Raw genomic sequence first — 25,329 nt, 5'->3', positions numbered from 1 at the left:
TACATGTGCATGTGTCCGTGTGTGCACAAGTGTGCTTTGTACTTATGTTTGGAAGGCCACTTCTTCCTTCACTGGCACCCCGGCCTCCAGTCACACAGGCTTCCCCTGGTTACAGAACTTTACTAAGCTCTTGCTAACATCAAGGCCTTTGTCTTGTCTGTTCTTCCTACAGCTCTTCACCTGCCTCAGTCCTCTGTATATGCTAGTCCTGGATGTAAAGACTGTCTCCTTAGGGGCTGGAGAGGTGGCTCAGCAGTTAAGAATTTGCTGCTCTTGCAGAGGACCCTAGTTCAGTTCCCAGAACCCACATGGTGACTCACAACCATCGGTCACTCCAGCTTCAGGGACCCGATACTCTCTTCTGACCTTCTTGGGTGCTAGAAATGCACGTGGTGCTTATAAATACATCAGGCAACACACACACACACACACACACACACACACACACAAAATAATGTGGGTGGTTTGTTTGATTTTGAGACAAGGTCTCACTCTGTGGTCCTCCCTTTGTAGACCAAGCTGACCTTGAACTCACAGAGGTCTGTCTGGGAATGGTGGGGCATGCCCATAATCCCAGCACTGGGGAGGCAGAGACAGAAAGATCCCCAGTGTCTGTCAGGCAGTCAGTCTGGGAGCTCCAGGTTCAGTGAGAGACCCTGTCTCAAAACACAATGTGGAGAGCTACTGAGTAAGGCGCCCGATGTCAACCTCTTGTCTTCCCAGTACACACACATGAGAAGGAGAGCACGCACGCTCGGCCCAGACCTCCTCCTTAGAGGTCTTTTAGTTGTTTCCCCTGTAATTCTCTCCGGTCTGTCCTGCATATTGTCTGCATTTGTGGTATATTCTTTGCTCACCTCATCCTGACCACTTTTAATTTACTTTTTGGCTGTCTTCCTCTAAGCCCGTCCAGTTCAGTGAGGCAGGCTGTATTTTGCCCCGTCCCCATCACCCTGCCAGGCCTGGTCCAGGTAGGCCTTTGACCATTCACAGCTGTGTAAGTGAATGCACACCTACAGAATGAGTGATCCAAGGCTGCACATCTCTGAAAAGCTGCTTTATCAAAGAGGCTGCTGATGCAGTTGCCAAGGCAACCGTTTATCTGCTTTCCAAAGCATCTTTAAAAGAAAGAAGCAAAAGCGCACACAGTGATAGAAAGGGAAACCAGTGAAGGAACCATTCCTGAAGTCACCGAGGGACCCTTCCACGAGGGCTGCCTGTTCCTCCCTCCCTCCGTCCCTCCCTCCCTCCCTCCCCTGAGGGTCACCTTCCCTCTTGTTCTTGGTTAGGTCCCTGGTATGAACACAGTGAACTCCAGTATAGCAATAGCCTCTTCTGCCCTCATGCAGTGCTCTCAGGACCCGCCAGGCACCAGTGAGAACAGGCTGGTTTGGAGATCTTTCCAGAAAGTTCCTTTAGCCTTGTGATAGGCAGCAAGGACAGTACTTTAGTATTTTTATGGTAGGTGGACATGTGTCTCCAGAGAGCTGGAGGCAGGAGGCAGCTCTGTGTTCTGGAGTGAGTGGCTATGCACCTGAACGAAACTTTCTCTTCCTTCATCCTGGAAATGGTAGGGTACTAAGCAGAGGCAAGAAAAGGTTTCAAAGGTCTGAGGTAGGAATTTCAGCCGCAAGCATCCCTGATCCAGTTTGCAGGAACTGCAGCAGCCAGGAGATGCAGCCTGCTCTCCAAGCCATCCTGCCCCTGCCGGGTCCCTCCCTTAGCTGCATTGAGGTGGCACTGTTGTCCTCAGGGCTGTCAGAGATTAGCAGTGCTTCATGGGACATTGAGTCTCAGAGAGAACCAGAACTCTTCAGAACCATGCCTAGGACCTCTGGGCAGGACACCTCAGGTCCTTGATTATCTGAGGCAACCTGGGGCTCGACTGGCACCTGAGATAAGCAGGACTTGGGGGACATAAGCAGTGGTGGGGAGGCACAGAAGAGGAAGTGGACTTCCTCCCACTTCCTTACTTCCAGCAAACAAGACTTGGTTTGGTCTGAGTGGCTCTACCCTGGCTGGATATCATCACATAACTTGGCTTAGGTACTCAGAATCCTACTCATGTTGACCAGAGAATCATCCTTGGCTGTAAGCTCTGGGCCAGAGCAATTTTCTGGCTCAAGATGCTGAGCTGGGACATGAACTGAGGCTGCTGAAGCCATCACATCAGAGACCCCGGCTGAGAATGCAGTCGACCAGGGGTACAGCAAATTACAAGCGGAGGTAGGCATCACTTGAGCTCCTGCAACCAGCTGTACCTGAAACCACCCATGCGGCCATGATAGGTGAGTGAACCTATCTTCAGGACAGGGTCTCTGTGTCTGGTGAGGTGAAGGAACGTGAGAGGGTAGCATGAATATTAAGGAGCAGGAGTCCTGGGGTGAACTGATGGAGGGGCTACCCCCTGGGGCCTGCAGCTTTGCCTTGCTCTACTCCCCAGTAGTAGACTAGAAATGTCACCGCAGAGATAAATGCTGTGGACGCAAGAGCAGGATGCTTCCTGCTTGCCTGGATTAGGAGTAGTAGCATATATTTGGGGGAGGTTTTCTTACTCTTTTGGCCTACTGGGGAACTAGAATGTGTGTGTGTGTGTGTGTGTGTGTGTGTGTGTGTGTGTGTGTGTGTGTACTGTGTATGTGGTGTACATAAGCTATGTGTGGTGTGCATATGGTGTGTGTGTATGTGCATGTGCATGTGGTGTGTGTATGTGTGAGTGTGTGTGTGAATGTGGTGTGTATGTGTGTGTTATAGTGTGTGTGTCTGTGCATGTGGTTTGTATGTGCGTGTGTATGTGGGGTTTGTGTGTATATGTGGTTTTTGTGTTTGTGGTGTGCTGTGTGTGTGTATGTGTGTGTGTGTGTCTATGTATGTGGTTTGTGTGTATGTGTATGTGTGTGTGTTATAGTGTGTATGTCTGTGTATGTGGTTTGTGTGTGTGTGTGCTCTGTGTGTGTGTGTGTATGGTGTGTGTGTGGTATAGTGTGTGTGTCTGTGTATGTGGTTTGTGTGTGTGTGTGTGGTATAGTGTGTGTATGTTCTGTGTGTGTGTATAGTGTGTGTATGTGTGTGTTATAGTGTGTGTGTGTCTGTGTATGTGGTTTGTGTGTGTGTATCTGTAGTGTGTGTGTGTGTGTGTGTGTGTGTGTGTGTGCCAGAGGTCAACCTCAGATGCCATTCTTTAAGATCTATCATTTTTGTCTCTCACACAGATCTGCAGCTTGACCGTTAGACCAGACCAACTGACCAGTGAACCCAGGGACCCACCCATCTCTGCCTCCTCAGTGAAGGGACGTCACCATGCCCATCTTTTCATATGGCCCCTGGGATTAAGCTCAGTTTCTCATGATGTGACTATGCGGGTACTTTACTGACTAGGCTGTCTCCTCAGCTCAGGAGCTAGCATTCATGGCCACCTGCTTCCTGCTAGGAGACTGGGACATTGGCACATGTGGCTTCATTCCTCCACAGCACAACACAGCTGGAAGGGAGCATTACTGAGTCCATTTCTCAGGCAGGACAATAAGGCCATGGGAAGCTGAGCAACTGGCCTAGGATCTTAAGGCCAGTGTGACCCCCAAATTCTGCCCCATCTCAGATAGTAGGCAGTACATAAAGTTCTGCTGGGTGAATGCTGAATGAGCTTTCTGTGTGCAGCAGCCTGATTCTAAGTCCTTTCCAGTCCTGCTGGAAATGCCCCATAGCATTGGACCCTAGGGAGGATGGAGCCCATCCCTGCAGTCTTAGCTTGCCCAGGAGACCTGAGAAAGGTGCTTCCCGGCTGGGCTAGGTGTCAGCGGATTGTAACAGTACTGTGAGGACTGTGGAAGGGCACACAGTGATCCGACAGGCAAGAGTGGTTGTGGCCCCTCCCTTTGCTTTAAGCTTCTTAGAGGTCATGTGTTCCTATGACTGCCAGCTCAGTCTAAGACATCACCTCCTTCAGGGACTGAGGGTAGCACCATGTTGGATGAGGCAGGAGGCCTTGACCCGGAGGCAGGAAGGATCGCTTGGCTGGTGTCAGGCCCTGAGCCAGAGTGGCTGAGTAACACTGAGGGCAGCAACACAGGCAGAGGTCTGGCTTATTGTGGGCAGGAGGATCCCTGGAGGAGAGCAACTCCTAGCACAGACAGAATCTCTGTTCTAGAACCTTCTTTAATGGCACGTCTATTTTAATGCAAAGTCCCTTCTAGTTGTGTTTTAGAGGCTGTCTGAGGCTGCCCCATGATCTTCGTAGCCAGCAAAGGTGGGTTGGATAGAGCTGGAGGTGGGGGACGAGTCCTTAGGGTTCCTCATTCATGATGGATGGGGGCCTGTTTTGCCAAGGAAGTCCATAGCCCTGAGATGGGACAAGTAGGGCTCCATAAAAAAGTGTGTGTGTGTGTGTGTGTGTGTGTGTGTGTGTTTTCCTGTGTCATATATGTACACAAGGAGGCCAGAAATCAACTCAGGCCTTCCTCAACTACTTCTCCATCTTATTTTTCTCCCTCACCAGCTCAGCTAGGTTGGCCAGCAAGCTCAGGAGAGCCATTGGTCTCCGCCTCCCAGTGCTGATTACAGGTCCTCATGGCTACAACCAGCTTTTTACAGGGTTGCTGGAGATCTGAACTCTGGTCCTTACACTTGCATGGCAAGAATTTTACCAGTGCAGCCGTGTCCCTAGCCCTCACTTTCAAGGAAATAAATTTGGGGAGAGCTGCTTCCCCTAACTCCTTCATAGGTGACCATAAGGCTGGGGAACACATGGAAGACCCTGGCAAGTCCTGCCGTTAAGAAACTCTATTCTCTTTATTTAACCTGCTGTTTCTCTCTTACTTCATCCAAAGTACCTTAGAGAGGAGCCTTAGTACCTACGGAACACACTCTACGGCACACTGGAGTGAAAGGATCCCTTCTCCTATTTCTAGAAGCCTCCGAGAGACCAGGTCTGACTGTCAGTCATTGAAGCCCAGGAGCCACAGAGCCCTGGGAAATAATGGCTAGCCCTGGGGGGCTGGAAGTGGGAACAGTGTTCACCAGCCTTGGAAGGAAGTCTTCAGACAACTCAAGGCTAGAGAAACTTGAAATTATAAAAGGGGGATAGGATCGTCTCTCAGACGCTCCTGGAGGAGGGCACCCCAGTCTGCAAGATTTTCCCCGCCTGCTGCAACCCCTCCCTCTGAGGTGTCAAGTTCAGTCTGCCTCAGACCGTGACAGGGAGCCCCTGCATGCAGCAGGAGCATGGGTCCCACAGAGGCAGGTGCCTCAAGCACCCAGCATTTCACACTAGAGGGGCACAGGGAGGCAAGTGACTCTCATAATTCAGGTGCAAGATAAGCTGGTTCTGGTGTCCCGGAATGTCAAGATGAGCCCTGGGCACTGACTTCTGGGCAGGATCCAGCTTGCACAGAGCCATCTGGGTTGAGAATCCTCCTTGAGCATCAGTCTCTGTAGGGCTGTGTGTCAGGCACCCATTGGCCGCAGCATCATGCGTGTGCCATGCAGTGAGTAGCTGGGGCCTCGGAAGTAGTGCCAGCGGATGCCATTGATCTTATGCAAGTGTTGATGAACCGGATAGTAGATGCCGTTGAGGTTGGAGAGGCCACAGGCGTCAAACCACCACCCTAGTGGAAGAGGGAGGACAGAGTTTGGAGGAGGTGAGATGCCTTGGCCTAGATTCAGGAGGGACAAGGCTGATGGATTGCGATTTTGGGGTGCCAGTTTGCTGACAGTGGTGGGCTGGGTATTGGCAGAGGTAAAGCCAGGGCTTTGGAGGGTAGCAGAGGTTCTGGTCACAGCTCATGCCCCTTGGTGACTTGCTGCTGTGTCTCTGACACCCCTATCTCCCTTCTTTTCTCTTGATGACTTCCTACCAGGCTCTGTCATTCCCTCCTGTTCACTCTAGTGGTCTCTGTGTTTGTGGATGTCCCTCTGCACGTCCTCTGTGTCATGTGTCTCTCTGCTGCTCTGTCTTCCCCTGGGGGCTCTGTCCCCAGTGAGCTCTGCACACTTCCTGCCCATCTCTTGGGCTTTAGTCCACTCCTTGCTGTCTGTTGTCACCTGCACCTCTCTGCCTCTGACACCTTGTGTCCCTGTCTCTGTGATTTGGGTCTCTTCTATCAGTGCTGTTTCCATTCCATCTCCAGCCTCTGGCCTTTTCCCTGCCAGAAGCACCGCCCGACATAGAGATGGGCAAGGGAGCTACCCTCCCTGCTTCTGGTCTCTCCCATGATGTTTCTACCTGGCCTAGGGAGTAGGAAAATCAGCAGACAAGAAGGCGGGATTGATGGGCATCGAACCTTCCTGGAGCTACCCTTGCTATCTCCTAGCTGGTCTTGAAGGAAATCTAATGGTGTTTCTATTGAAGGTACAACCCCACGGGGACTCCAGTGACAAGGAAGAGGGAGGTTTTGCTGGAGTCTCACCAGGAACACCCATATCCAAACAATATTTGGACACACCCACCTCCAGACATCATCTGGACACACCCACCTCCAGACACTATCTGGACACACCCACCTCCTGACATCATCTGGACACACCCACCTCCAGACACTATCTGGACACACCCACCTCCAGACACCATCTGGACACACCCACCTCCTGACATCATCTGGACACACCCACCTCCAGACACCATCTGGACACACCCACCTCCTGACATCATCAAAGCACACCCACCAACAGGCATCATCCTGCTACCCTCACCTCCAGACAGCATCTGAGCACATTTGCACATGCAGTTATCATTGTCCATGTCTTTGGTACTGAACTTGGTGCCCTGAGGAGCCAGGCTGTTCTTGAGCCTTGCTGAGATGCTGCTGTCATTCACAGAGAGGCTGGAGGCCGTGGTGAGGTGGGAAAAGAAAGGGGTACAGAGTCAGGCTGGGGCTCCCCCAGGGGTTCTGTTCTGGTAGTTTCCAACCTGTTATTTTTGCTTGAGAAAACGCACCCTGCTGTGAGGCTAAGGTCATGTCCTTCATGGTGGCCCTCCTTACTTGTCACCCTGAGATCACAGCGCTCACTGCTGCTGGTCCTTTAAAGATTTATTTATTTATTATATATAAGTACACTGTAGCTGTCTTCAGATACACCAGAAGAGGGCATCAGATCTCTTTACAGATGGTTGTGAGCCACCATGTGGTTGCTGGGAATTGAACTCATGACCTCTGGAAGAGCACTCGGGTGCTCTTAACCACTGAGCCATCTCTCCAGCCCCGCTGCTGGTCCTTTAAAAGTGTCTGGATTTGGGTCCTAGAGAACTGTGAGTGGAAGGCACAAAGAGTAAGGGCAGCAGGTTGAAGTCTTTCCAGCATCTGGGGTCAGGCATTGTTACGGTGTCTTGAGAAGGTTAACTCATTTTAATTTAACCCTCATAATATCATTTCCTATGCAAGGAAAGGGAGGTGCCAAGAACCGAAGGAGCATGCTCAGGTTCTCAGACTCTAACCATCAGCGCCAGAGTCCAGTCTGGAGTGGCCTGGTCCAGGCAGGGTTAAATACCCTTTGCCTGCCAGCCCTGTTGCTTCAACATAACAGCTGCTCTATTCCACCCTTCTTTCGTAAAGCCTTCCTAGCCAGTCCAGCCCTCATGGATCAGCCTTCTCTGTTTCTTTGCTAGACTCTGCGTGAATATGTTCAAGCCTCCAGGGTGGAGCATGACTGTAGGGTTGGGGTAGGGCAGAGTGCCTGGATTCAAACTCCAAGATGTCCGGTCTGTCACTGCCTGGCACTGGGAAGGCATCTCCACTCCACTGAGACTCATCTTCGCTTATTCAAATGGTGACAAGAGACTTACTGTGACTTTGTTCACCGTGCGACTTAGTGACATCAGCCAGTGAAGTGTGCTGAGGGGGAGGTGGGTTTGGTGAGAGCCCCTCATATTCAGAACTAGGGATTCAGTCCTTGGCCCAGGTTGACCTGGCTGGACCATTTAGGGAAAACTTTCCCATGTAGGGAAAACTTGAGGCAGGAGCTGGCTCAGGTCACTAAGATGCTTCTATGCTATATACCTATATGTAATATATTTTACATGGTACAAGTATAATGCAGTATATATATAATACATACAGTATATAGTATACTATATAAGAGGTATGCATATATGCTACACATACAGTATAATATATATAACCATATAATATACATACACATACTATATGTAATTATATATACTATATATACTATGTGATATATATATGTGTGTGTGTGTATATATATATATATATATATATATATATATATATATATATATAAAATCTATACTACTATATAGAGGGAAGCAGCAGAAGATGGGGACAGCTAGGGCAGAACTCAGGAGCTAGTCCTGCAGGCCCAATGTCTCTACATGGCTGGCTCAGACCATGCCTCTCACCCATAGGCTTTACTTATCTGTGTAAGGCAGGCTGTTCATGATCAGCCACGAAGGCCTAAGTGAACCCTTAAGCATGCTGTCCTAGCCCTGGGGACTGTGTCACATACAGTTGTGACCAGGTAGGGGCTCCAGGGTTGGATTCACAGGTTGCCTACCCACTTATAGGCACTGGCTTCTCCCTCTGGCTCAGTAATGTTCGTCTCCTCTCTGGGAACCGGAACAGGAGTCAGTGATTCTCTGGGGACCTCTACCCCAGGGTCCAGGAAACCTTCCATTGATCTCACCTGCCTTAGGAAACCCAGAAACTTGAATCTCTCCTGAATCCCCAAGAGAGAGTGTGAAGTGTGCTCAGCCGGTTCCTGACACTGCATCTAAGAAACAAGAGCGCCTCCTGCCTGTCACTGATGGTCCTTTCATCCCTGTCTATGGGCTTCTCTGTGGTTCTTCCCACTTAGCTGCTGACCTGGAGATAGGACCCAGAGCAAGCTGTCATCCTGCCCCCTCCCCTGCTCCTCCTTAGTAGTTTCCAGTGTTTCTAGTGGTTTCCAGTCCCCGCATGCCACCCCAAGCTAGTCCTCCAAGCCTTTCCTATATAGGTGGACACTGTATGCCCCTGGGAGCCCTAGTGAACATTCAGGTTTGGGGAGCATATACCCAGCTGGATGCCAGCTCTCTGCTATTTTTATAATGTATGAGTGTGTGTAGATGTTTTTGTGTTTGTGTATCAGTGTGCATATATGTTTGTGTGCACGTGGAGGCCAGAGAACAATCTCTAGTGTCCTTGCTCAGGTATTTTTTGAGACAGCATATTTCATTGGCCTATTGAGCTCCAGTGAGTTCTCCATTTCTCCAGGATGGGGGAGGTAGGCATATGCTACCATGCCTGACTTCAAAATTTTGGGTTCTGGGATTAAACTTGGGTCTTTATGCTCCAAAGGCATGGACTTTATTGACTGAATTATTTCTCCAGCCCCACTCTCCCTGTTAGTTTTGAGAACAACCTCATTTTCTGGGATCCCCCTCCCAAAAAGACTTGCCACAAGCTTCGCCCCTCTCGGGAGTCCTCTTTGATTGTCCAGGATCTCTGACCCCTGAACGATGCCCCTGGAAGCGCCTACCTCTGTGGGGTAAGTGGATTGCCTATGAACATGTTTGACCCCATTCCACCACTACCACACTGGTATACAAGCAGCTCTGAGGACAGAGTTTTAGGCCAGAGTCTTTCTCTAGTGACCAAACAGGGCAAGTTTCAATATTCTGGCATTAAGGCTCTGCTGCCAGTTTAGTACGTGCTGCCTTTTGAGTGTCACCAGAGCTGATAGCAGGGAGCTCTCCATGGTTCAGAGACAAAGCCAGAGGTGTACACTCAGTTTGCATGCAAGTGTATAGGGAGGGCTGAGAACTTAGCATAACTGGATGGTGAACACGATCCCTGTAGACACGGTTAGACAGATGTCGGGGTGGTGTGGTTCTGCCTTTGAATCTAGCATTTAAAGATCTCCAATGTTCACCCAACACTCACTGTATGCTAGGTGCTTTAGCATAGGTTATCTGATTTATGATGCCAGACTCTGGCTCTCACGGAGAAGGCCAGCACCCCACATAAGGGTTGCAACAGGGATGGCGGTTCCAACACTTTTTACCTGCCTGGCACCATGAGGATGCTTTGGATGGAATCCCACATTTGAGCCTGCACCCTCTGAAATGGGTTTAGGGTGTGCTTGGGGCTCTCACTCAGCCTTGCATGGCTCAGCCTTAGGGTGCTCCCTCCAGCTCTGCCTCCTGCACCTGAAGCATCAGGTTGGGTCTTGCGAGGGAAGATGTCAGGCTCACCCTTCTGGAGGAAGCAGGTACATTTACTAAGAAAAGGGAGGCATGGGGGAATGCCAGGGAAGTGCGTAGAAGTAACTTTATGAGGCAATAGATATTTAGAGGTCCCCTTAGAGGAACTCAGAGTCTCCTCAGCTTTCAGTGCCTCAGGTTCCTTATGACTAAACATGCATAGTAATGTCTGCCTCACAAGGTTAGGCAATGCGCAGGACATAGTAGGTAGGTGCCTGGGAAATGCTTGCTTCTTTTCCTAAACACACACCATAAACCAGACAGAGGAAGGGGTGGAAATCCTCGATGACTTAACCATACATAGCCTTATTCCCAACCCTGCTGAAGAGCACAGCAAAGGTTGGCCTTGATGAGTCCAAGTTTCATAACTCCTGTAAATGGGGTGGGCTAACCTCGGACGATCCCTTCTTGCTCTAGGCACAGTGGCGTCAGTGACAGTCTTTCCACCCCACCCAGTGTCCAAGATGTGCTGAGTGCTAAGTGGCCACCTCCAGATCCCCGTGACGTGCACCCAAATGGGGGCCAGATGGTGGAAGTAGGAAACGCCCAGGGAATGACCCTTGGGGCAGGCTCTGCAGCCACTTGCTTTGGGACCCCAAACTGCCCACAAGCCTGGGCCCCAAGCCCACCTGTACCGCTGCCTCTCGCTGCCCAGCTGGAAGTTCTCATACTGGATGGAGGTCTGGTGGCCTTCCCAGTCATGCAGCTCCACACGTAGCAAGTAGGCCGTTCTGCTGGTGAGGCTGTGCACAGCCTCATTGCCCAGCCAGTGTTCTCTAGCCACATTACCAAAACCCTGTGGGGAGGAGAGGAAAGGGTGGCTGTGTGCTGAAGAGGGAGGCGGTGTCTGCGGCTGAGGAGCTGGGCCAGCCAAGGCTCTGTGGCCACTTAGCCAAGGTCAATGTTAATGAGCAAGTTCATTAGAACAGTGTGCAGAGGCCTGGGACCGGAGCTGCGCTCTAGAGAACAAAGACAAGGTGTTTGTAAATTTTAAGTCCACTAAAAATAACTGAAATTCCATTCCTCTAAAGTCAGAAACACTCAGAACTCATTTGTGGTGATGGAGATTGGAATAGCCGGGGAGTGGCTCATTGGGGGAGAACAAGTGCTGTGCGAGAATGAGGGAGGGCGCGGTTAGAATCCCCAGCACCGGTGTACAAGCAGAGAGGAGACTCCCTGGGGCCCGCTGGCCACCAACCTGGCTTGACGCAAGGGAGGAAGGCAGAGAAAGGTAGAGCAGGACACAGCACCCTCCACTAGCCGCCTAGCATGAATGCAAGCATAAACACACTGCATGGGGAAACTCACACTCACAGATAATAAAGTGAAAAGAAAGAGGCAGTACCTTTGGGGACACACCTAGGGAGATGGGGCACACAGGGGGACTTTCCAGGTTCCGGGAAGCTGGGTTTTAAGCCGTGAATGGCAGTGAATGGATGAACCTGTGGGGAGATTCATGGAGCTCTTTGCTTTATTGTTGTGTGCTCAGCTACATGCGTGTTAAACCCCAGCAGGAAGGAAACGGCCGAGCCAGCTGCCAGGCAGGAGAGGCAGAGAACAGTTTTCCAGAGGTGGGACGGAGGCCAGACAGTTTCAGCAACAGAGAAATATAAGGCTACCAGTACTCAGAGTGTCTTTGTAACCCAAGCTCCAGGGTGGCAAGAAACCAATGCCCTTAGGCAGAGCAATCTCTCAGGACCAAGGACAGGGGCACACAGTGTCCACTTGATCTATTGCCTGCTTAATGTCGACCATTGTTAAGTCCTTTTCTAGAGGACGGCTGACCGGCACTGACTGATTCCTTGTGAATCCTTTCATAGTTCTTTTTCTTTTGAAAAATTCAACAGCCTTTAAGTCATCTTGCCAAAACTCCTCTGTTCAAAATTTAACCAAAAACATAAAACTGGAAGGCAGCTGGACACTTGTTGCCATCCATGTGTTCTGTGGAGCAGTCCCACTTTCAAGAATCTGCCTTACACTGAGTGCCGTAGTATAGCCCTGTAATCTCAGTGTCGTGGAGATGGAGGCAGGAGGATCAGACCTTGAAGGTCATCTTCTGTCACAAAGAGAGTTCGAGGTCAACTTGCAATACCTGGAAGCCAGAAGAAGGCGAGGCGGAGGCAGAGAATTTGTCTTGCAGATACATTTCAGATATATAGAAAGATGAGGAAATTGGAAAAGCCTGGTGGCTCGTGCCTTTAATCCCAGCACTAGGGAGGCAGAGGAAAGTGGATCTCCGTGAGTTCTAGGCCAGCCTTGCCTACACAGGACAGCCAGTGCTATGTAGACTTACCCTGTCTAAAGCAAACAAACAAACAAAAAACAACACCCCCCCAAAAAATGAAGAAATTTATTCAAACCATATAGTTAGGGATGATGAGAAACTTTTTTGTTTCATTGTTTGCAGTTTGTGTGTGTGTGTGTGTGTGTGTGTGTGTGTGTGTGTGTGTGTGTGTGTGCATTCCAGAGGTCAATGCCAGGTGTCACTACTCAGACGTGACATTTTTGTTTTTGAGATAGGATCTCTCACTGACCTATGCTAGTTAGTCTTTGAGCTCCAGGGATCTGTCTGCCTGTGTGTCTGTCTGCCTGTGTGTCTGTCTGTTTTTGCCTCCTCAGATCTGGAAACACAGATACATGCCACCCTTCTCAACCTTCTTATGTGGTTTCTGGGGATCGAAATTAGGTTCCCTTGTTCTCAGTAAGCATTTCATCTATTGAGATACCGCCCCGGTCCCTCCTTTGGAGTCTTTAAGAAAATTATCAACATGCATGTGTTGGTTTTCAAATATTAAAACAAATATCGAATTTCATACACATGTAAAGAATGCCAAAATGGGGGGCTCAATCTGAGGCCAGGCCTGGAAAAGCAAGGGAGTCTGGGAAGTTGGCTTTAGGTGAGCTCTGCGTCCACCCAGGGGAGAGCTAGGGCTTTCCTGTCTCCACCCTGGCACTCGCTTGCACGGGCTGGGGGCTGGGAGCCCCCCGGACAGCATATTACCTCTTTGTATTCCTCCCAAGTCCTCTGGAAATTCAAGCTTCCATCCTCCCTGCGCTGGATGAGGGTCCAGCCACCTCCATCAGTCTCCATGTCACAGAACACCTGTGGGGAGGTGGGACGACACAGCTGGAAGCCCTTGGAGGGGCCACAAGCCAAGTCTCAGGCTGCCTCAGTGTAACTTGGCTGAACTCTGCCCTCCTCTAGCAACAGTGAACCCGAGGTCAAGGGCATCAGGAAAGTCCAGCTGAAGACTCCTTGCCCACTGTCATTGTCTTTCAAGGAGGCCAGTGACTAATGCCTTCTGAGCCTCCTCCCCATTTGCAGAACTCTACACCCCAGTTCTCTGCAAACCAGCATTTTTGTGAGGATTTCAGAATAGAGGCTGATGTGAGAAAGGTCTTCTCATTTGTTACCACTGCAGGGGTGCAGCCAGGGTCAAAGTTCACATTAGACACCTGACAGAAACAACTTGAGGGAGGAAGGACTTATCTTGCTCATGACTTAAGAGTATTTTTGGGGCACAGTTGCTTGGCACTGTGTACTGGGACAAAACATTATTATGGTGGCATATGAGAGAGAGAGAGAGAGAGAGAGAGAGAGAGAGAGAGAGAGAGAGAAAGAGAAAGAGAGAGAGAGAGAGAGTGTGTGTGTATGTGATGTGTGTGAATGTGGGTGTGTATGTGTGTGGGTGTATATGTATGTATGTGATGTGTATGTGTGAGTGTGTGTGAATGTGTATATATGTGTGTGATGTGCGCGATTTGTGAGTGCATGTGTGAATGTGTGTGATGTGTGTGTATTTATGTGTGTGTGAATGTATGAAAGTGTGTGTATATATGTGTGTGTGAATGTGTATTTCTGTGTGTGTGAATGCATGTATATGTGCATGTGAGTATATATATGTGTGTGTGTGATGTGTGTGTATGTATTTATGTGTGTGTGAATGTGTGTATGTGTTTGTGAGTGTATACGTATGTGTGTGATGTGTACAATGTATATGCATGTGCTGTTTATGTGTGTGAATGTGTGTATATATGTGTGTGTGAATGTGTGATTATGTGTGTGCATATTGTGTATGGGTATGTGAATGTGTGCTCCCATTCTGTCTGGTCTGCCTCAAACCTCGTTCCTGACACTCAAACTTCCCTGACCCCCTTACAGCTGGGGAACTGTCAAACGAGCAACCTCGGAGTCTCTCATGGGACGGTGGCACCCCTTCAGCCCATCACCAACTTCACAGACCCAACGCCTACTTCTCCTAGACTGTGTGTGAATGAAATAACCTGCTTGGGCAAAGAAAAATAGGTGTGCCCAGGGCCATCACTTACATGAGTGGCGGCCATCTTTACCAACATAGAACAGTTTCCTTCTGCCTAGAAGCTTGGTTCTGGAGAAGATGGTGCCCAAGGGTAGTCTGCTGGCTTTGTGAACTTCAGCTTCATCCCTCCCTTAGAAACCTGCCTGCTGAGAGTTTCCAGAACAGGAATCCCTCCTTCTCTGGGCTCTCTGATGGTGAATAAAGCCTAGTGTTGATGGGGCAGGGTGGGAGGGTCTGTCTGTAAGCCCCCAGTTCAGCAATATCTAAAAAACTCTAACCTTGAGAGGCTTTGTCATGTTGGCCCCATGGATGGTATAGACACCACTGGTGTTGGCTCCAGAGCGCTTGATCTCTGCACAATCCCGGAACAGCGGCTTAGGCGTCTTTAAGGAAACTGCAACAGGACAGAGCAAATATCAGCAGGGAGGCCAGGCAGGCATGGCAGTGCACATCCATAACTCCAACACGCTGGGAGCAGAGGCAGGAAGATCTTGAATTAAAATAAAGGCAAAACGGAAAGAGATAAGGGAAGGAGGAAGAGAGGGAGAGACAGGGAGAGGAAGAGGAGAAATAATCTGTAGGAAGTGAGCAGGTAGAGAGAGGAGACAGGCAGTCACATTCTGCCTGGGGTGGTCTGGAGACAGGAAGATGAAGGCTTCTCTCAGGAGGGCATGCTGAGCCGGGACCATCCAGGTGAGGGGAAGCAGCATGTTTTCTACATCCCTGGGCAGGAAGAGCTCTCTGTGCAGGGGATGGAGTGAAGGGGGAGTCACAAGGGTAGAGGCCACCGCATAGACAGGGCGGGAAAGGAATGGACAGCAAGAAGCCTGGGCTTCTGTAGGGTCAGCAGCGTCAAACACCAAGGACTCGGCTGCAGGCTTTGGTACAGTGCTTTGCTTGAGTGGAGTGGGCTGGTGTAGAAGATGCCTGTCAGGAGCCATCAAGGATAGGTTAAGGCTAGCAGGTGGGCTTCCTGGAGGTGGCCATCATTTTTGCATGGTCTGTGATGGGTGAGCTCAATGGTAAGGTTCCAAAAAGACTTCATCTCAGGATTGCTTCTTGCAGCTGATATGCCTTTCCTGCCATTATTAAATTAATATACTAGCTCTGGGCCCACCCTATTGATCAGATTCCCTGCAGATCAACATAAAGATGGACTTTGACGAATTAATGCTGTCTAGGTGAATTAATGATCCCATAGAATTCCTAATTGATTCAAATAATTTTAGGAAGAAAGTGTTTTAGAGATGGTCTTAGTGGCTTGGCTAGGAAGAGGTAATAAAGTTAGAATCAAGAATAGAATGTGCCCACTCCTCATAATAGTAAGCAAAGGCTGCATAGTTAGAAATACAATGAGCGTTCATAACTACACTTAAAAGAAAAGAAATGGGCTCGGGACAAATCTGTGTTCAAGGAAAAATGTTTAGGTCTGGGGTTGGGGATTTAGTTCAGTGGTAGAGCGCTTGCCTAGCAAGCGCAAGGCCCTGTGTTTGGTCCCCAGCTCTGAAAAAAGGAAAAACAAAAACAAAAACAAAAACAAAAACGTTTAGGTCTAAGGATATAGTCACGGTGTGCACTACGGTACGGCAAGGCCACGTAAAATCTCTTGTTTTGAGCAGACAGAATGAGATAGTTCTTTGAACTCAACATCAACATTCTTCTGTAACTCCCATTTTATGTAACATTTTATCTCTGAGGTAATTTTCTAAAGAACTTTTTGTCTATGAGTGTATTAAAAGGCCAGCGAGCTTGCCTAGCAAGCGCAAGGCCCTGGGTTCGGTCCCCAGCTCTGGAAAAAAAAAAAAAAAAAAAGGCCAGCGAAAAGAAATAAAACTGTCGGTTGGATGTTTTGGCTATGGGGTCTCTGTCCCGTCCATCCAAATGTATTTGTCTGTACATACATGTGTGGGTATATTTGTATGTATGTAAGCATGCATGAATACTTGTGGATTATATGAGACACGTTGTTGAAAACTGTGAATGTGTTAATATGTAATGAAAACGTGAATGTGTGTATGGATGTCTAGGTGTCTGGGCATATCTGCCTGTATAAAGCATCTTAATTCTCTTCCTTTCCTTCCTTTATGGTTCACAAAGAGTTAACCATTCTAGCTAGAGAGGCTTCTGGCTGCCTGGACAGAGAAAGGGGTGATAGCCATAAGTTTGTACTGAATTCCCCACTGCTAGGCAACACATGTTAGTCACCCAAGCCAGTGGTTTTAACATAGAATAGGCAATAATGACTTTAGGATTTTTTTAAATTATCAGCAAGCATTCAGTATAGTTAGAGAGCTAGAAGGCCAGAGGTCATCTATGGACATCAGACAAAGCTACCTCTCTGTCCGATGCTATGTCCTGCTGCAAACCATTCCAGGCCAGGCTGGCTCCTGAAGCAGGCAAGCCAGGGCTGGGCTGCTAGGCTCCAGCACATGGAGAGGGCAAGCGATACCTGTCTTCATGGAGACACTTCCCATGTTCCAGGACAGAGACTGAGGCACAGGGTGAGGACTGACCCAAGGGCTCCCAGCCTCCTCTTCCTGGAGTGCCTTTCAGAGGGGACCTGGGCTTTCTTGTGGCCCTCTGATTAACTGGATCTCCTGCAGCCCCAGTTAGAGACCCCTCATCCTGCAATATGTTCTTAGACCAGGGGACTATTAATTTAATGACTTGAATATTCCATGATCCCGATATATACAGGAAGCTAAAAATCCTCTGTCTAGCTCACTTAGTAGACTTGGGATCAGATTTTACTAGAACCTAATCTCTCTGAGAGGCAGGTGAGCTAAAATTATGGAGGGATGGTTATTAATACAACAAATAAACAAACAAACAACCCAACAGGGGTGGGACTTCTCAACTTGGGGTGGGACTTCCTGTTTGGGCCTTTCACCTGGATGGTGGCTCCCAGATCTTGGCATTGGAAGACATGTTTGAAGATTGATGCTTCTTACCACAAATGAAGTGTCTGGAATGTTTTCTGGTCAGGGATCTCTAGTGCCAGCAAGGCAGCAGCCCTCAGATCCCTACAGCCACAGGGAAGGGGAGGCCAGCAAATGCAAGCATTATAGCTTGGAAGCAAGCAGTCAGGCTACACTGTACTTAACAATCAGGGCAGAGCCGGGAGCTGGCCTGGGCTTTCTAGCTACTCTCTCTGAGGCTCTGTCTACAGCCCGTTTCCTTAATGAACAAAAGCAACAACGATAACGATAAAAGTGCTTTTACCTGGGACTACTGTGTTGGGGGGTTTCCTAGGAGCCAGGTTTTGCCGGGAGCATCTTGGGGTCAGGAAAAAATGAAACAGGGGACAGCATAAAAATAAAACTGGTCCAATATGGCAATGAAGTGTTTTGGTGGAATGCGTGTCCTGGATTCTCATCTTTCCAGTTCCATTCCCCTCACCCCACCCCCTGGTCTGGCTCTAGGCTCTGTGCAGAGCCCCGGCCAGCGTGGCTTTCACTGTGTTCTCTGCTGAGAAGTGCTGAAGCGAGTGTCCTATCGGATGACTTGTAAGGTAAGGGAGGCGATTACTCCACAGGCTAGCCCTTCCCCTCTCCACCCTTCCCTGGGGTTGGGTGTCTTGGCTGAGCACAGGGAGGCCAGGCAAATGGACTACTGCAGGAATGATGCTTTTACACCTTGCACAGCTGAGCCTGTGTCCCTGTCCTCACTTCAGGACTGCAGAGTAACCAGCCTGACTGTCCACCGGGCTTCAGCACACCTTGCCCCACCCTCTGCCCGACTCTCATTCATCAATCTTCCATGGGTTCTCCATGTACAGGGGGCAAGAGCAACCACCGAAAAGTCTTTTCCTGGTGTCAGTCAGGCAAGTTCAGGAGTGATCAAGTGCTTGACACGACCTTCCATTGGGCTTAGGGAACAGTCATTCAGCCTCAGTGGGAGGGGACAGGAGAGCTGTGGACCTGTGAGGAGAGGCCCCAGCCCAGGTTCCTTGCCTGGAAGACCACTCCCCCCACCCCCCTGCATCCCCCAGGTCTCATTTAGATTGTCTTGCTGCCAGGGTTGTGTACAAGCCCGTAATGGCTTCTGTTCACTGCCTATCCTCAGGTTTAGGAGGCCTCTACCTCCCTCACTCATGGCTTCCCTTGCCTGCTGGACTTAGGGTAAGCTCACGCTGGGATCCTCTGCCTCAATTCACTATCTGCCTGGGACCCTTTCACTTGATTGAAGCTGGGTGTCTTACAGAAGGTCCAGTCTCCTCCAAGGTGGTTCAGACTGTCCTACAGCAGGAGCCCCTTTGGTTTCTCACCCACTAAGCTAGCATCCACTCCACACTATTCTGCGCTCTCTAAAAGAAATCCCACCCCATCCTGCCTCTTTTGTGCCCCCTGCTGGCCTTAAACTGAAGTACCCTCTTCGTAGCTCAGCCCCTTAGCATTCTGAGCTGAGGAAGCTGAAGGCAGAAAGCTATGGAAGTGTACCTGGCAGACAGTGGGCCCTTTCCTTCTCCTTCCCACAGAGACCAGACAAACAGTAAGGAATTTTACAAGAGACAAACCACGACATCCGTGTGCTGCTGAGTCCCTGTTACCCAAGCCCCTGCCTGCCTGCTCAATAGATGCTTGGTGATTAAATGGCTGCAGATAGAACCAGGCATGCCAAGGAGGCTGTGGAGCAAGCTAGGCATGGTTCTCCTTTCTATGATAGGCTGGGGACACCACATTTCTTCCTAGTTCCATATGGCTCTGCAAGCCTTGGAACAGGAGCACCAGGGTAGAGAAGTCTTGGCATTTGTCTCCAACTCTTCCATTCTTTGGGGAAACTGAGGCCCACGGAAGCGTGTAGCAAGCCGAGCTGAATAACTGGGTATGGTGGCACATGCCTTTAATCTGAGCACTTGAGAGACAAAGGCAGGTGGGACTCTGTGAGTCTGAGGCCACGTTACATAGCAAGTTCCAAGCTAGAACTATATAAGACCTGTTTTTTGTTTTGTTTTTGTTTTTGTTTTATTTTTTTTTAAAGAGCTGGGACACAGACTTGTCAATGTAGGCTGTGGTTGCCTGTGTTGTTATCACCATATCCATTCAACAGATGGGAAAACTGAGGCCAGGAGCGGAACAGAGGCAGAGCTAAGATCTCCCAGGAGACAAGGGCAGAGTCTGAGTTGGACACTCTTAGTGGCTGCTGTGGCCAGTATGATCACTGGTCACTGAGTTTCTCTTTTGCAAATGGTAGGAGAGGGCTGGCCTCTCACACAATAGGTCCCTGGCCCCTAGAGGCTGAGGAGGCTCCACAGGGTCTCCCTTCCGTCTTTGGCTCTCCACCCCAGCCCATGCACACTCCCTCCTGCTCACCTGGGTGCTGGTCCTGGGCTACAATCCGCACCAGGCGCTGTACCAGCTCCATCAGCTGCTGCTGCTGCTGCTGCAGGGAGCTGGAATTGCTGCTGAGGGCTCGCAGACTGTGCTTCAGGTTAGCCAGGGCCCCAGTCTGATGGCCCAGGAGGCTTTGCAGTTGTTCCCTCTTGTCTTGGAGGCTGTTAAGCTGGGCCTGATGCTGTGCCTCCAATGCCTGCAGCCTGGTCTCCAGGGCCCTGCCAGGTGGGACACATAGGGGTGAGCCTAAGGTCTCCACTCCAAGCATTCACCCCACCCCCAGCTTTGGTGGGGCTGACTATGACAGCTGCACATACTGTGCAGAAGAGGCTCAGAGACGTTCAGTGTCTGGCTCAGGGTCACACAGCCCGGTAGTCTGTGTCCACTATAGCTCAGATCGAGAGAGAGAGAGAGAGAGAGAACAGAGTCACATGAAAAGGAGTGAGCAAAGGTCAAGATGGAAGGACCCAACAAGCCGGGAACCAGGGGCACAAGCCCAGGAAAGATGTCTTTGACCTTGTGTGTCCCACTTCAAAGGAGGTAGTCTCTACCGAGTGTGGGCATGATACTGCTTATGTGTGAGAGAGGAGAGGCATCATCGATGCCCAGCAACCAGGACTGGTGGGTCTGTTCTGTTGTGGCTTTCCCAGGAGTGTGCCATAGCCATGGGAAGGACAGAGGTGAAGGTACTCGTTAAGAGTTAGGAAGGGGGGGCTGGGGATTTAGCTCAGTGGTAGAGCGCTTACCTAGGAAGCGCAAGGCCCTGGGTTCGGTCCCCAGCTCCGAAATAAAAGAACCCAAAAAAAAAAAAAAGAGTTAGGAAGGGGAGGTGGGGCCAGCCTCTCAGAGCCTCTGGTGGAATCTCAAGTGTGGGAGACAAAAGAAGAGAGGAAGAAGACAGGAATGCATGGGGTCAGCAGGATGGGGATGCTGGGGACAGACAGACAGGGTGCGGAAAGATGCTAAGAGCCTCAGGGGTGAGAGGAAGGAAGGAGAACGCTGGCTGGGATGGGCTTCTGTGGAGAGAGAATGGGTGCAGGAGACAGGTTTGCACTCGTAGTGCTTTCTTCACTTGCTTGCAGTACCCGGGGTGCAGCCCAGGCAAGTGTTCTGAGATCCCCTACACTATGCAGCTCTGTTGGGACAACAAGCCCCAGGCGCGTTCTGGTATAAAGGGCAGAGAAGTGTTTAAGAAAAGGAAGCTTTCCACGCAGTTCCTCCTCCTCCTCCTCAGGCCGTTTCTCTTGTCTGTGGGAGATGAAATGTGGAAGCATTGGTAGATTGGTAAAAAGCCAGAAATGACCTTACTGTCCACTGACTAGGGCCTGGGAAATAGACCCTGAGGAACTCTGGGAAGTTGCAGAAAGGAGCAAATGTGATCACTCAACTGCAGAACCAGGCTGTGGGCCTTGGGCATCAGATTTCCTTGCCTTGTCTCTACCCCACGGCTGTTTTGTGTTTTTTATTTATTTTTTGTCAGTGTCAGTCCAGGTGTCCCCAGAGCACACTTGTACAGACTGACCATGAGGACAGATGCTGGGGACTGCTTTCTCCAGAAAGGGCTACTTCAGCCTTGTGTACTTACAGTCACAGAGACCAATTAAAGTTCACAGTGCGGACTGTGGAGTGTGAAAAGTCTATCTCAATAAAGCAATGAAAACTGAAAGCGGAGAGAGATGGGTGTGGTGGCTTATCATGCCAGTGCCAGGGGCTGAGGCAGGAGGATAGAAAGTTTGAAGCCAGCTGGGCTACATAGAAAGAACCTGTTTCAAGCGAAACAGAACAAACTGACCAAAAAAAGAAGGGTCGGGGGCTGGGGATTTAGCTCAGTGGTAGAGCGCTTGCCTAGCAAGCGCAAGGCCCTGGGTTCGGTCCCCAGCTCCAGAAAAAAAAAAAAAAAAAAAGAAAAAAAAAGAAAAAAAAAAAAAAAGAAGGGTCAACAACAAAAACTCCAGAAAGGGGCAGTGTGTGTGCACATGTGTGTGCCTGCTTGTGCATGTGTACTTGTGTGAATGTGTGTGTGCATGTGTGTGTTTGTATGCATGCAGGTATATTTGTGTGCGTTTGTGTGCATGTGCATATGTACTTGTTTGATGCATACTTGTGTAATGTGTATGTGCATGTGTGCGCATGTGTGTGAACATGTGTGTGCACGTGCAAGGGTACTTGTGTGCATGTGCGTGTATGTGTATGTGTGTGTGCATGTGTGTATATGTGTATATGCATGTGTGTGTTTGTGTGTGTGAATATGTATGTTGGTGTATGTGCATGTATATTTGTGTATGTGTGTACATGCATACTTGTGTGCATGTGTGTGCATTCCTACTTGTGTGCATGTGTGTGTTCATGTGCATGCATGCACTGTATGCCAGCACTATGAAAAGAAGGAAGGTGGGAAGGAGAGACTCAGAAAAATGCATGGCCTCTGTTGATACCAAGCACTGGGAGCCAGGCCTGATGCTGCCTTGTTTGGACTCCGAGTCTAATTCTGATCCTTATTTAGCTCTAACCTCAAGCCAGCTGTGTCCCCAGTCCTAGCTCCGTCCTACAGTGATCCTTCACCCCAGTACAAATCCAGGCCCAGTCCCATCCCAACACTGGTCAGGTCCAGCTTCTCACCTGGCTCTAGTCCTGTCCTGGCTCACCTGTTGCGGCCCTGCAGCCGCTGCAGCTCGCGGCTCTGCATCAGCATCTGCCTCTCCAGCTTGTTGGTGGACAGTGAGCTCTCCAGCATTTGGGTCTTCACGCGAGATGTGTGGTTTAGGACCTGTCCCGATAAGCAGGAGATTTGTGGGGATGTGTGCTATGTGCGCCACTCTTGAAGCCTGCCAATCTCTTGCTGTGGTCTGAAGCTATTAGTTTCCATGGTTACTAGCTTACTGCCATTCAGAGGCCCTACCTGACTTACCGGGTTCTAATTTGTCCTTCCTCACTATCGCATTTGCACATCAGTGCCAATCTCTTAGCTGTTGGGGTTCCAGAGGCATAAACTTGACCCCACATAGAATCCATCACTTCCAAATGGCCCCTAACGAATCCCTTCCCTCCAAGGCCATATGGACTCTTGGCCTCTCCTAGGGAGCTTCAGCTGCCAACTTGACAGCCCAGAGTTATCTGAGGGAGTCCCGGTTAGGAGAAGGTTTCCATAAGACTGGCCCGTGGGTATGTCTGGGGGGCATTTTCTTGATTGCTGTTGACATGAGTGATGCTGGCCTGGGTGAGTGGTCCAGAGTTGCATAAGAAAGCAAACTGAGCAAGCCAGGGAAAGCAAGCCAGTGTGCAGCGTTCCTTCGTGGCTCCTGCCTCTGGTCCTGCTGAGTGCCTGCCTTTGACTTCCTTCAGTGATGGACTGTCACCTGGACATATAAGTTAAATAAACCCTTGCCTCCCTAGATTTCTTTTAAAGTCATAGCATTTATCACAGTAGCAGAAAGCCATCTAGCTTCACTCTCTGCTGACTGTTGTCCAGTGTCCTGCGCTGGCCTCACAGGGCTTATGCTCTTCATTCCTTTCCTACGGCAGTAGTCTGAGGCAGTCTTTCATGCTGTGGCCCCTTTATACCCCCTTTGTTCAAAATCTGTCTGTGGGAAGCCGATCCTCACTAGGCCCATGACTCAGTTTCTCTCTACTACCTCCCTGCCCTGGGGGCACTGGCCCTCCAAGTTCTTGGAGTAGCCAGCAGGCTCGACCTCCCTCCTCCCCCCTCCACACCCCCAGCCCCCAAGCTGTTATGCATGCCGCTCTCCCTGTCTGGTGTGTTCTTCCCAGGAACTTGGCTTATATCCTAGCTACACTGTATCCCAGTGTCCTTCTGACCTTGCCGTCTGGACTCATCGTCTCCCATTCTACCCATGGACCCAACAGCATACCCTTCTTTCTGCATGCCAGTCCCCTGGCATGGTCACGGAGTAACATACAGGGGCTGTGAGTCCCACTTGCCCTCTTGGTGAGTTCCATGGCAATGGGATACTTTGATTGATTTGCTTGCTGCATTAAACTGGAACTAGGGTCTGGCACAGTGTCTGGCATGCAGGAGGGATTGTTCCTTCCTTGTCCACGTTCCCTCTTTCCCTCTTGGCTGCCCTGCTTGTCCTGCTGAGGTCACACAGCTTCTTTATCATCCAGATCTCCCAGTGTACTCTAATCTTTGTCAATGCTGCCTTTGCTTAGTGCCCAGCACAGTCTTGGCATTGAGCTTACACAAAGGAGTCAGAGCCAGCGTAGCAGTGTAGAGGGAGTTGACTGGTTATGTGAAGGCATCATGAGGGGAGGAAGCCAGGGGGCTTCAGGCCCTGACCTCACCAGTACAGGGACAGGAAAAGATGGGAAGCCTGGAGGGTCAGCCTGGGCTTCTAATGGCTCTCCTGTTACCTGTGCCTCCACAGCAGTCAGCTTGTGGGTCTGAGCCATGGTCTGGTTCATGAGGTTGGCGCCCAGTGCCAGCATGGTGGTCGTCTGGTTCTGGATTGTGTGCTGTTGGGCCTGAGCCAGGTCTGACCTCAAGTTCATCTGGATGGACTGCTCCAGCTGTAGGGAGACAGAGGGCTGTGGTGAAATGGCGGCTCCTCCTGTGGCGCCTTCCCATGAAGCTCTATGGCAGAATACAGATCAGCAGTGAGAAGTGTTTACCTGACTGAGAACCTACTACGTCAGGCCACTGATCCCCTTTCCTAGGTCTCCCTCACTGGCCTCTTTATTCTTGTTCCAAACAGTGGTGCCTCCCCCCGCCCCCCACAACTGTGTAGTCAGAGGATCCCATTGAAACTAGGCAAGCCCTCCTTTGCTCTGTGTTAACTCTGGGTTCCCATCTCACAAGAAAAGCTGAAAATACTGACTTGTAGTGTCCTCCATAGCTAGCCCACCTCTCCTTTCATCCTTCCTTCTATCTGTCATTCTACTCCAGAGGCCACACCTCCACACTTCCCTCCTATACACGCACACTCCCACCTTAGGGCCTTTGACCATGCTATACCCCGGTACTTTCTCCAGAACCCTCTCCCCACTCACATGGCTTACTCCCTTGAGTCGGTTTGTTGGTGGCACACACTTAGCATTCCCTCGGATTGCGCTAAGCATCTCCTTTTATCTCTCTTACTCTCCAGAATGTCAGTTACATGAAGCCAGGGATGCAGTCTTGCTCAATTCATTGCTACATCTAGGACAGCATCAGGTATTCAGGGGGTGCTCAATAATTGTGTTCAAGAACTTGATGGGAAGGGGGGAGCAGCAAGGATCAGAGTGTATCCCCCTGCCCTGCCTTTCCTCTTAGGGGAGAGCCAGCCTGTGTTGGGATTGGGGGTGAGCGCGCATGGTCCGTCTGCCAAGCTGAACTTTCTCTTAGCCCTGCTGTCTGCCAAACAGGGCTGAGCGCACAGCGTCCAAGTGCCCTGGACCCCATGAGCTGGCTTCCTTTCTTTGGCAGGACTGTATTCTTTCTGAGAGCCCATAGTTCTCATCTCCTTGGACGCCAAGAGCGAGTTGG

The 25,329-nt window shown here is 50.1% G+C and overlaps 1 protein-coding gene across 13 annotated transcripts in view; it reads right to left on the bottom strand.

Moving 5' to 3' along the window:
• Nucleotides 1-4,765: 4,765 nt before the first annotated feature.
• Angpt4 (angiopoietin 4) overlaps nt 4,766-25,329 on the bottom strand; it is a 33,197-nt gene continuing 12,633 nt past the window's right edge. For 4 of the 13 annotated variants that reach the window (XM_087651055.1, XM_087651052.1, XM_087651053.1 and 1 more), the window contains 8 exons: nt 24,219-24,374; nt 22,493-22,614; nt 19,827-20,065; nt 14,793-14,908; nt 13,197-13,298; nt 10,825-10,991; nt 6,688-6,818; nt 4,770-5,603 (listed from right to left, as the gene is read on the bottom strand). In XM_087651055.1, coding sequence (XP_087507181.1) covers nt 5,443-5,603; nt 6,688-6,818; nt 10,825-10,991; nt 13,197-13,298; nt 14,793-14,908; nt 19,827-20,065; nt 22,493-22,614; nt 24,219-24,356 — 1,176 coding nt within the window. In that variant the 5' untranslated portion in view covers nt 24,357-24,374 and the 3' untranslated portion in view covers nt 4,770-5,442. Of the gene's footprint in view, nt 5,604-6,687; nt 6,819-7,010; nt 7,242-10,824; nt 10,992-13,196; nt 13,299-14,792; nt 14,909-19,826; nt 20,066-22,492; nt 22,615-24,218; nt 24,375-25,329 lie in introns of those variants that run through there. The other 9 variants (XM_087651051.1, XM_087651061.1, XM_087651057.1 and 6 more) reach the window with 3 other exon arrangements.

The sequence above is a fragment of the Rattus norvegicus genome, chromosome 3, assembly GCF_021556685.1.
Source record: "Rattus norvegicus strain SHRSP/BbbUtx chromosome 3, alternate assembly SHRSP_T2T, whole genome shotgun sequence".
Taxonomy (NCBI): domain Eukaryota; kingdom Metazoa; phylum Chordata; class Mammalia; order Rodentia; family Muridae; genus Rattus; species Rattus norvegicus.
This window is presented reverse-complemented; position numbering and strand designations above follow the sequence as displayed.